The 12,562-nt window shown below is 41.7% G+C and overlaps 1 protein-coding gene across 3 annotated transcripts in view; it reads right to left on the bottom strand.

The window, feature by feature from the left end:
- The window catches only part of LOC123180487 (uncharacterized), a 33,608-nt gene extending 21,859 nt beyond the window's left edge, over positions 1-11,749 (bottom strand). The window contains exons 1-4 of one of the 3 annotated variants that reach the window (XM_044592561.1): positions 11,231-11,749; positions 10,585-10,659; positions 7,243-7,314; positions 7,051-7,153 (exon numbers count right to left, since the gene is read on the bottom strand). In XM_044592561.1, the coding sequence (XP_044448496.1) occupies positions 7,051-7,153; positions 7,243-7,314; positions 10,585-10,659; positions 11,231-11,343 (363 nt within the window). In that variant the 5' untranslated portion in view covers positions 11,344-11,749. The remainder of the gene's footprint in view (positions 1-7,050; positions 7,154-7,242; positions 7,315-10,584; positions 10,660-11,230) is intronic. The other 2 variants (XM_044592560.1, XM_044592562.1) reach the window with 2 other exon arrangements.
- Positions 11,750-12,562: the final 813 nt, after the last annotated feature.

The raw sequence follows: 12,562 nt of genomic DNA, 5'->3' as shown, positions 1-12,562 counted from the left end.
CGAAGGTTGACCCCGAGATCCCCCGAAATATTTCTGTCTTAGATTTTCACAATATGTGCACCTGTTCTACGCATCATAACTCTCTGCATATAGCTCCGTTTCGCGCGTGTAATATACCTAAATGTTCGTCTCATGATGCTCTTTATTTTGTTCCATTTCACCATGTTCATTTGAGTCCATCTTGATGCCAAAATCTCTAGTGCAAGAGTGCTAGTTGCTGTTGTCTGCTGTTACTTAGCAGAACTTGAGGATTTGTTATTTTTGTATCATTTAATCTGTGCATCTTATGGGCATGAGCTCTACATGTGTTTTGTTGTATGCCATGCCATCTTTCCAGTGGTGTATGCCATGTATTTTTGTGATCTCTGTGGTGACTAGCACAAGCATGCAAACTAGGCCCCATAATGTTTCTGATTTCAGGGACTTAGTGAATTCTCTAAGTCTTTGTCTGCTGTTATTTTGTTGCCATGTAAACTTGATGCTACAGAGAGATCGATGCTTATTTTGGAGATATTCAGTAGGATGTTTTGTAGCTATTGTTGTAATTGATCCATTCCTGCCTTGGTTTGCAATTATGGAGTGCCATAGCATGACTCAATCTTGCTCTACTTTTGCTATAAAATATTTCTGGCAGATTGTTAACATGATATTCAATTTTGCCAAGCTTATTGTAGTTGATCCATACATGCTATGTACTTGTTCTTGCCATGGATGGCTTCATAAACATCCATCTTGCTGTAGGTATGCTTGTTTTGTCATGCATTGCTTTGTGGTGAGTGCATCAAGCTCATCAAGATGCCTTCATATTACTGTTTCTGCCATGCTCTGTTTTCTGCAAAGTCTGAAACCTGTTAACGAAACTTGCTATGTTCACATGGTTGCCATCATATTTTCTGGTCCTTTTTGGCTTATGGTCAGTAAGGGACTTTTGTCATATGCATTTAGTAGAATACTTCCATGCCTTGTTTTGCTATGTTAAGTTCCTGGTAACATGTTGATTTCGTGCTCTGAAAATTGCTACCTGATGCTGTTTCAGGCATGTCCAGTAATTTCACTAAGTCTGTGAACCTGATATCTTTTGCACTTTTGCCATGCTTGTTTGAGCCTGTTATGTTGTGATCTAGCCGTAGCTCAGTGTTCATCTTTTGTCAAGCATCTCCTGTAGCTTACTGCCATATGCTTTGTTGCTATGTTGGAGTGCTGTAGCATTGTTACTTGTTGCATTCTAAGTGCTATCATGCTGTTAATCGCAGATTCGTGTCATTCTTGTTTTGCTTGCCATTTGCAAACCGTGCATCCGTTTCCGGTGATCTTTATATCGATTTCAACCGAAATCATCTCATCTTTCCAGTGGCATGCTTGGTTTGCCAAGTTACTGCCTTGTTCATCATTTTTCTTCCGGATCACGCATATGCATCGCATCTCATATCTTGCATATCATTCATGTATTGCATCATGTCGCTTGTGCATTTCCCGTGTTTGATTGTGGTTCCATTGCTTGTGTTCTTGTCTTGGGTAGAGCCGGGAGACGAGTTTGCGAACGAGGAACCTGTTGAGTACGCTTACGAGGATCAAGCTTTTGACAACTCTGAGAACCTTGCAGGCAAGATGACCACCCCTCGAAATCACTTCTATCTTTGCTTTGCTAGTTGTTCGTTCTATTGCCATGCTGCGCTACCTATCACTTGCTATATCATGCCTCCCATATTGCCATGTCAGCCTCTAACCATCCTTTCCTAGCTAACCGTTGTTTGGCTAAGTTACCGCTTTTGCTCAGCCCTTCTTATAGCGTTGCTAGTTGCAGGTGAAGTTGAAGTTGTTCCATGTTGGAACCGGGATATTTTGAGATATCACAATATCTCTTATTTAATTAATGCATCTATATATTTGGTAAGGGGTGGAAGGCTCGGCCTTATGCCTGGTGTTTTGTTCCACTCTTGTCGCCCTAGTTTCCGTCATACCGGTATTATGTTCCTTGAGTTTGCGTTCCTTACGCGGTCAGGTGATTTATGGGACCCCCTTGACAGTTCGCCTTGAATAAAACTCCTCCAGCAAGGCCCAACCTTGGTTTTACCATTTGCCACCTAAGCCTTTCCCCCGGGTTTTCGCGAGCCCGAGGGTCATCTTATTTTAACCCCCCCCCCCGGGCCAGTGCTCCTTCGAGTGTTGGTCCGAACTGAGTAGACTGCGGGGCCCCCTCGTGGAAACTCGAGGTCTGGTTTTACTTGTAGGATGTCTTATCTGGTGTGCCCTGAGAACGAGATATGTGCAGCTCCTATCGGGATTTGTCGGCGCATCGGGCGGCTTTGCTGGTCTTGTTTTACCATTGTCGAAATGTCTTGTAAACCGGGATTCCGAGACTGATCGGGTCTTTCCGGGAGAAGGTTTATCCTTCGTTGACCGTGAGAGCTTATGATGGGCTAAGTTGGGACACCCCTGCAGGGTATTATCTTTCGAAAGCCGTGCCCACGGTTATGAGGCAGATGGGAATTTGTTAATGTCCGGTTGTAGAGAACTTGTCACTTGACCCAATTAAAATACATCAACTGTGTGTGTAGCCGTGATGGTCTCTTCTCGGCAGAGTCCGGGAAGTGAACACGGTTTGAGTTATGAATGACGTAAGTAGGAGTTCAGGATCACTTCTTGGTCATTACTAGTTGACGACCGTTCCGCTGCTTCTCTTCTCGCTCTCTTTTGCGTATGTTAGCCACCATATATGCTTAGTGCCTGCTGCAGCTTCACCTCATTACACCATCTTTTCCTATAAGCTTAAATAGTCTTGATCTCGCGGGTGTGAGATTGCTGAGTCCTCGTGACTCACAGATTCTACCAAAACAGATGCAGGTGCCGACGATGCCAGTGCAGATGATGGGATCGACCTCAAGTGGGAGTTCGACGAGGAACGTGGTTGTTACTATGTGTCTTTTCCTGATGATCAGTAGTGGAGCCCAGTTGGGACGATCGGGGATCTAGCATTTGGGGTTATCTTATTTTCATTTGGATCTTGACCGTAGTCGCTCTATGTGTGTATTTTTGGATGATGTATGATTCATATTCATGTATTGTGTGAAGTGGCGATTGTAAGCCAACTCTAGTTATCCCATTCTTGTTCATTACATGGGATTGTGTGAAGATGACCCTTCTTGCGACAAAACCACAATGCGGTTATGCCTCTAAGTCGTGCCTCGACACGTGGGAGATATAGCCGCATCGTGGGCGTGACACAAGTGGGATGCCGAATCAAGTCCGTCTAATGCCAGTGCCGCCAATCTCTGCCTTGTCTACCAGATATGTTCAAGAGTGGCATCATCGCCTTGGGTCACTTATGATCTCTCATCCTTAGTTCGACGTGATCTTCTTGGATCCGTCTCCGATGATGTCTCTAATACGTGGTCCGGTTACCTTATACTCATAGCGAGACAATGTCTCAGCATCCTTTAGACCTTGTTCACTCTGATCTCGAGAGATCATCTCCCTTTGCCTCCGCTAGTGACTTCTCTAAACACACCTGGATATATACTTTATTTCTTCTCGTAGTGAGGTCTTATCTATAAGCCTTTTGCTGCCATGGTTCACACTCAATTCTCTACGCCTATTCATGTGTTCTATGGTGACTCTGGTGGAGAGTATATCTCCAAGCTGTTGCGTGGAATCCTTGCTGAGCAGACTTTGGTTCTCTTATCCTGGTGCTCATGCTCAAAATGGTGTGGCCGAGCGCAAGCATCGTCACCTTCTTGAGACGGCTCGTCCATTGATGGTCACCGCCTCTCTTTCACCGCACTTTTGGGCCGAGTCTATCTCCACTTCCATCTATCTAATCAACCTTCAGCAATCCATTGCTCTGCAGGGTGGCGCTCCTTTCAAGCGTCTATTTGATCGTTTATTCGGCGCTTCAATTTTTTTGTAGTGTTTGCTATGTCCTTCTTCCCCCTCGTGAATGCACCAAACTGACTTCTCAGTCTGTTGAGTGTGTCTTCTTAGAATACAACGATGAGCATAAGGGATATCGTTATTTGGATCACGTTGGTCGTCGGATGCCTATTTCTTAGGATGTGACTTTTGTAGAGTCTCCTCCCTTCGACCCGCGTCCATCTTCTTTGGCCTTTTAAGTGGAGTATATTTCTTCCCACAATTTTCCCGACACTCCTACCACTCCTATTGAGCCCTTATCCAATCGTCGTACTGCTCATGCTTCTCTGATTATTGTAGAACCAACGTCATCATCTCCTATGATTTCCTCACCTCGCTTATCACATGATTCTAGACCTTCATCACCGGTGGTTTCCTTGTCTCCATCACCTGAGTTTATCCCTCGATGATTCCAGCTCGTATTCTTCCAAAAAAATCCTAACTTCCAGCTCGTATTCTTCCAAAAAAAAATCCTAACTTCTAGATAGGTCGTCTGCGTGTTGTCGATGCATCTACTGATGTGCCATCTTCCCCGTCTTGGCCTACTTATGGCTTGCGTCCTTGTCCGCTTCGGCCTGTTGACCACCTTGGTCTTCCAAACGTTGGCGGTGCTATTCTTGAGCCGACTTCTTGTTGTGATGTTGTTCATACCAAATGGCACCTTGTGATGACACAGGAGATTGCTGCTCTTGAGTGCATCGACACGTGGGATATTGTTTCTGTTCCTCCTCGTGTTCGTCCCATCACTTGGTGGGTCTACAAGGTTAGGACTCACTCTGATGGTTCTCTTGAGCATTAGAAAACTTGTGGGTCATGGCTTTCATCAGGAGCTTGGTCCTGATTATGATGAGACTCTTGCTCCTACAAAACCATATGCTTGTGGCCTCTGTTCACCACCAGTTCGTGTCTAGGCTTAACGTTAATAATGCCTTTCTTTAATAGTGAGCTGCGTGAGGAAGTTTACATACAACCACCACCTGCGTATTCTACTCCTTATGACATGCTAAGTCGTCTTCATCGCTCTCTATGGCTTTAAGCAAGCCTCCCGCACCTGGTTTGAGCGTTTTGCCTCTACGGTGGATGTTGTTGGTTTTCAGCGAGTGCTCAAGATCCAACGTTGTTTGCCCTCCTTTCTGCTCTTGGTAGGAATCTTCTTCATGTTGATGACATGATCATCATCGACGCAGACCATGAGTATATTGCCTTTGTGAAGGCATGTTATGCAGTTTCTTATGTCTTATCTTGGCCCTCTCTGCTACTTTCTTGGGACTGAGGTCCCTTCTTGCTCAAAAATAATAATCCAGGATCTTCTTACTCGTGTTGCTCTTACTGATGAGCGCACTATTGAGACTCCCATGGAGCTCAATGTTCACTTCCCTGCTACTGATGTTGATCCATTGGCTAATCTAACGCTTTATCGACATTTTGTTGGGAGACTTGTCTATCTGCCTGACACTCGCCCAGAAGAAGAAACAAAATGCTGTGCCCCCCGTTCGAGTGCACCTCTTCCCGCGGCGCCGTCGCTCCACTTTCCTAGTCTACCCTCCACTATATGCTCTGCGGCATTGTCGTCGTGGCCAGGATGGTGGCAAAATCACTAGCGCCGATGCCTCTCGCATGATGTTGTTAGAGCCTTCATCCTCTCAAGTGGCATGAACAACCGAAGGGGACAATGTTACCATGGATGTTGTCATTCCCTCTGTTGGATCGTAAGTCTTTGGGAGTGAGACTAAAAGAAATACGGGAAAGGAGATGATGCCTAGCCTATTAGCGGATTGAGGCCTAAACAAAATTGTTGAGATGAGTTATAGGCCTGCTACCAAAATGGTTGGTGTATCTTAACCAAGGTGGGACACGCGTTTGAGTGGGATAAAATCATACTCTATCAAGCCCAAATGATAATCTTCTTTTTTTATCTTGCTTCCAAATAATAATGACCCAAACACTAAACATAGCATTGACCATAATTCTTTATACATCACAACATATCCTTCAAATCTACTAACAACTCAGGCAAATTAAAAAAAAGAGTTTGCGAATTAAATAAATGTTCACAAATTCAAAAAATATGTTTGCGAATTCGAAAAATGTTTGCCAATTCCAGAAAAAGTTCATGTATTCAAAGAAAGTTCACGGATTAAAAAAAATTGTGAATTCCAAAAATGTTCACGTATTCATAAAATGATCACATATTAAAAAATGTTCATGTATTCAAAACAAGTTCATGAATTCAAATAAAGTACATGAATACGAAAAATTGTTAAATGTTCACGTCGAATTCAAAAAATGATCGTGGACTCTAAAACAATGTTCACAAATCCAAAAATGTTATTGTGTTTGAAAAATATTCTCATATTCAAGACAAGTATGAATTCCAAAAATGTTCACGAATTCAAAAAATGTTAAGGAATTCAAAAAATGTTCACGGCAAATTCAAAATTGTTCATGGATTCTAAAAACTCTTCGCAAATTCCAAAATCGCTTACGTATTCGAAAAATGTTCAGATATTCAAAAACTATTCACCATTGGAAAAGGTTCAAAAATTTCAAAAAATATTCACGAATTTGGAAAATATTTGATAATTCAATATTTTAGAAAATTGAAAATTGTTCACAAATTTGAAAAAGGTTCAAAAAAATTAAGAAGGAAAAAGAAAAGGCGAACATAAAGAAAAACATACCGTTGACCATAATTCTTTGTACATCACACCATATTTTTTAGAATCTACTAACATGAAAGCCGTATACAAAAAGAATAAATCTACGCATGTAATTTACATGTACCATTATAATTATATTGTTTTAGAAATCCTAGGTAGGTTTGTCTAGATGTCTAGACCCATGTCTATACTCTACAGCACCTTCTATACTCTACAACAATGTATGTTTGGTGTGGGTTAATTTATCACCATTGTCTCGACGGTAATCTCTATTCCCAACCTAAGGGTGTGCATTACACGATGGGGAAAAAAAATCTCTGAACTTCGCCAATAAGTAACTCAAATAAACAGTTATGTATGTGATTTCAAAAGAAAGATATAAATGGCAAGGTGTTTAACAAATCTGCATGCATGTTGTATCGTGCTTATTGAGTGTGAACAAACAAATATCAGGATAGAAACTAAGAAACAGAATGCATACCACCAGGAACACAGCCACCACTAGCTCTGTCACAGAATATTGCGTGATAAAAGCCCGCCATGCTAACTCAGCAGCTTCCTCAACTGACAAGTTGAATTTGTAACTGAAATGTAAAGCACAAACATAAGGGATGCAACTTCAAGATAATATGAACTGTGAGCAAAGCAACATATAGAGGTATAAAAAACATACCCCTCATCCAAGATACCATAAGCATACAAAGAACTACAGAACCAGCTGCTTCCCTTGAGCCTTGCACCCTCACTATCAACATAGTACCAAGACCAGACCATAGAAAAGGAGCAGAATTGTTAGACATAGACCTAAGTACTGCTTAATAACACTAACATATGTCAAAGGGCCACTCGCAGTTCCATCAAATCCAACAATCATTGTACCGATTGGAAGTACCATCCCACGGTATGAAAATAAAGGATATTAGCCAACGGTCTTTAAAGAACCAGCAATAGAAATCCTTTGCTTGTTGATGAGCTCATGAACCTCTTAAGGAAGAAACTATTGTTATTCCTACTATCTTTACTATTAAAGGGGAGTGCGGTTGTGATGGTAGGTTGTGGTACGTCGATTCGCATGTTCGTGTGTCGCTTCCTCGCCTCCTCTCTCAAACAAATACTCGTCGACGAGTGGACCCGCCAGCTCTCTTCCCTGCCTCATCAACCCGCTAGCCCCGATCTGATTTCTTCTTCCTCTCTCGTTAAGAGCGAGCGCGACCACAGCTAGGGTTACTATCGCGTCCAGCCGTTGCCGCCTCACACCGCTGCCCGGGTTTGCTACCTGACACACCAACCAAGAACTGCAGTGTTGAACACGAGCCTAGGTCGCCCCCGTGTGTGATGGATAAGTCTATGTACTAAGGTCTTTGTGGGGCTGCAGCACATGGTCCTTTGGCTGCAGCACATGGTCCTTGTGGCAGTTAGGATAGAATCCCTGACCATCAAGGACTGGCAGTTAGGATAGCATCTTAGACTGGCATCTTAGCAGCATCTTAGACTAGCATCTTAGCATATGCTTGGCTGGCTAGCAACCTATAAGTATGTATCCCCAACCCCTCAGGTTGGCATGGCATTGTGTGAGAAATAAACCAACGAAAATTGTCCCAACTCTCCTAGTGTCATCCACAACTATGAAATGCTCAGGCTGAAAGGTCTAACAGTGTGTAGATGCAAGATGTAGCTCGCCATCTTCTATGTCACGTACGACCTTCATCTCTACCTGCTTCCCAGCGTATCGAACAGAGGCACCGTGGCAGGACTCAAGGTGCAGCAACTACTCCAGTTGTACATGAGCCATGGGTTCAAGAGAGGTTCTTGGAGTTCTCATGGTCCCTGCTTGGGCGGACGCCGAAAGGGTGAGAGTCGATTTGTTAAGGCTTCCCTGGTATTTGTCTTCAATACCAATGCATTATTTTCTCATCACTAAGCTTTTGACTCGCTCACTACTTGTTTCTTGCACTATATGGCCAGATCTAGCTTCTTCATTTATCCATGATTTTTCTTTAAAGTCCACCGACTAAACATACAAGAGCTTGGCAATTCTTTCTGGCTGCAGCTAAAACTTTATATTAAAGTGAACTTTACTTTTGTTGGTTTCTTGTTCATAGAAACCGGCAGCAAGAAATAAGGCTAGATTAGCCACGGCAACATGAGCCAAGTTTATGAGCATGTACCTGGACCCTCCTGTATGGCAGTTGATCCACCTTACATGAAGATTAAAGTCATCTACATCAATATATTAATTTTGCTCCTGGTATGCATCTCTTGGAGAAATCTTAGGGCAAATATTTTCTTATTTTTGCTTTCTTTAGAAATCTTGGAGAAATTTAGTGTAGGACCTTCAGTTCTATAACATAGTTGAATGAAATTACTACAATAAGCACTGCATCACAATAGTGGGCTAATTCTGTAAAGAAATGCAATGGTGTAATGTTCTTGGTTAAACTTCAGTTATATATTATACTTAGTAATGCAAATTCAAGAATTAAGTTTGCAGGCATGTCGTCATTGTAGTCCTGATAGATATTTTGCTTTTCTGTATTTATGTGCATTAATAGAGTTACTAATATTGTTTCGATATTTCATTAGTAGAGACTGGATTGTGTCTACAACCAATGCGATCCAAAAATAGGCAATTCGAGGTGGATTTCACTTGTGGTAGAGAGAAACCACACAGTTCAGATAGCAACGTGGGACTTTATGGTCACAGATAGATTGTCGTGGAATAACTCAACTGATGGGATGTAGGATTCACATCGGTGCAGATTGCCGAGTACCATGCAAATGAAATGTTGGTTGCAAAATTAATGATCTGCCTCTTTGTCGAGGTAAAATTGATAAGAGTTATAAACTCGGGAAATATTTTTTCCATCGATCTTTTAGTCTAGCAAGTAAATATTTTTTTTGTCATTCTTTTAGCTCGATGTAAACAATATAATTGTTTGTGCAGCCACAAGTATGCTACCTTCCGTTTCATAAACAGATGTCCTACAACAAAACATGCAGTAAAAAAGATAGCTCAATGTAAACAATATAATTGTTTGTGCAGCCACAAGTATGCTACCTTCCGTTTCGTAAATAGATGTCCTACTATGAAACATGCAGTAAAACATATGTAAGTTTGACTACTACAATATAAAAGATGGTTCACATTTGTAAGACAAAAGTTATTTTTGATTTATCATGTTCTGGGTTTATCATGACTGTAAATTACAGAACTATTTCTGACCAAGAGAGAGATATGTGAAACTCATGATTTAGCTCATTTAAATATCACAAAATTATTTTAGGAGAGACCATCTAGCGTACTCAATTATGGCATTGGTCGTGCTATTGTTTTATGAGTTTATTTTGATGTCTACTTATTTATTTTAAAATTAAATCAATATTATGGGTAGCAGCACATTCACTGGTGATGCAAGAACATTCCAGCTTGCCTGAAGAACAAAAAGTTCTATTATTTTGTGAGTCTATACAATTGTTTCCTTGCATTGTATATTAAACTTCATGTGAATTTGCATCACTTGCACCCTAATCCTTACCGGATATATACCTATACTAACTGCCAACCTCAAGAAAATTCACACGCTAATTATTAAATAAAAAGATCTGAATCATGATTATTTTTTGTCCATACAAGATAGTTAGAGTGTAATCAACTGTACATAGACCCTACATTATCAATATATGCAGATGAAGAATACAAGACTTGCACTCAGTCCTGCTTGGTTCCTTTCGTTTGTGCCACATCCATTGGAAGTGAGTTTTTAGCTGTCTTTCTTTGTGATAAAATGTGGAAGATTCAAATCCAATGTTGATATCTTCTTTCCAGAATGATGCTTTGTTGGTCTTTTTCACCTATTGTCTCACATGTTGAATATCTAGAGCATACTTAGATTTGCTATTTCTGTATTTTGTTTTTGTAGACTTAGTATAAGGAGTAAGGACACAGAGAAATAATATTTGAAAGGTGCAGGTTGAAATATAATTGACAAAAAACATACAAGGAAAAAGGTCTTACTAGAGATAATCATTTGTGATGTCAAATTCTCTCCCCTCAAGATTCTTGGCTTGTTGCCTTAGGCTGATGACCCACCTAATAAAAATAACTAATAATTTGAATTACAACGCATAATGTGAGTTTTATCTCTCCGTCAAGACATGTATCCTTCAATAGTGCACTAGACCTTATGTAGAGAAAGAAAGATAGAGAGGACTAGTTCTTGTTATTTTTTTTCAGAGAGATGGAGAGACAAACATGGAAAGATGGGAGATTGGAACATCAGGGGGACTTCGGTGCTGCTTCTTGATCTGCTCGGTGAGTGAGGAGGTAAGAAACGGGGACATAGAGGAACATTGGGCTTAAAATTTATAGAAACTCGAAGATTGACAGCTGGAAGCCATGCTGCTTCCTGTTTCCATCGAATTTTGTGTGCGCAATTCGGTCGGGCATTACGTCAAACATGTGGAAGGCATAACACACATGTATTATGGATCACCACCTATACACAGCAACTCCAGCGGCATGCAGTAATCAAGAGATTTAGAGCAATGGCATGCAGTAATCAAGAAATTTAGAGCAATGGCATGCAGTAATCAGAATATTTAGATCAAAAGAGGGAATCAATTGATGACCAAGAAAACAGGTCAATGATGATGAAACTTACATCTCGTCGTGGCTTCGTGCTTGGAGATGAGGCGTGCAAAGAAACACGAGAGGAGAAACGCTGGACGTCGCTGAGCTGATGCGATTGTTTCCCACAGGGCTCAGTTTGTCCATCGCTCTTGTATGAGGAGCCGGCAGATGGCGGCGTAGCGCCCCCACAGCCTGCGCTAGGAGAGAACACAGAAGAGCACAGAGCCGTGGACGTCGAGGGGAGGCGGCAGATCGGACGCACGACTCGATTGCGGATTTGGGGAAGGGCGGCGCCCCGGCTCACACCGTCGAAGCCGGCAGGCAGCGAGAGCGCACCGCGAACGCAGCTTGTCCCGTGAGGAGGACTGCAGGCCGGCAACCTGTCGTGGCGCCGCCGCAATCCGGTCTGATCAGGAATTTCGATCGAGGGACCAGTGGCGGATCCAGGAATTTAGAATTGGGTGTTCAAATTTTTTTTTCACACTAACAGAGGAGCCAATTCGTTCACAGCAATACAAATTGGTCAGTAGCAACAACATCTGTATCAATAAAAGCAGAAGCAAGCAACTGAAACAGATGAGTCAATTCTGGATCGGCCTTAACAGAGGAGCCAATTCGTTCACAGCAACAGCAATACAGATTAAGGAAATTACAAAATAGATAAGAAAATTACAACTCGACCATACGCTTTGTCATGGCTTGAAAACGAGAAATGACAACATCATCCTTCACTTCAAAAAAGAATTCCCTCTCAATAAATGTAACCAAGCAATCATTCAAGAGTTGATTCCCCATTTTATTCCGTAGCTTGTTTTTCACATAAGTCATTGAAGAGAACACTCTCTCAACACTAGCTGTTGCTACTGGTAGGATTAGAACCAATTTGAGAAGCTTGTAAACAAGGTTATAAGTGACACTCTTGTTTGTCTCGACAAGCATAATAGAAAGGTCGACTATGTTTTTGACCTTTCTAAACCTCTCATCTCTACGCATATCAGTAATGAAGTGTGTAAGTTGATAAGGAATATGCATCAGATCTTCCTCCGTGAAATCCAAGGGATAAAGATGCGCAAGCTTAACCAAGTTTTCCTTATGATAAGCAGCAAAAGAATTTACCGGACTGAATGATCCCATGTAATGAAGTAATTCAGTGTTTACCTCATCAAATCTATCTCCAAGCTCTCGAAGTTGCCTATCAATAAGACCCAAAAACATCTCAACATGGAAGCGATGGAGATTCGTGAGATTTTTGTAGAATCTTGAGGGTCTTCCAGGTGGCTTGTACTTACCACCCATTTGAGGAACTTTGACTTTATGCTTGACACAATAAGAAGTGACCTCTTCAAGGAAAGTTTCCCATCCA

This window comes from Triticum aestivum, chromosome 1D (assembly GCF_018294505.1).
Source record: "Triticum aestivum cultivar Chinese Spring chromosome 1D, IWGSC CS RefSeq v2.1, whole genome shotgun sequence".
NCBI lineage: Eukaryota > Viridiplantae > Streptophyta > Magnoliopsida > Poales > Poaceae > Triticum > Triticum aestivum.
Note: the sequence above shows the minus strand (reverse complement) of the source record. Positions and strands in the feature narration are given on the sequence as shown.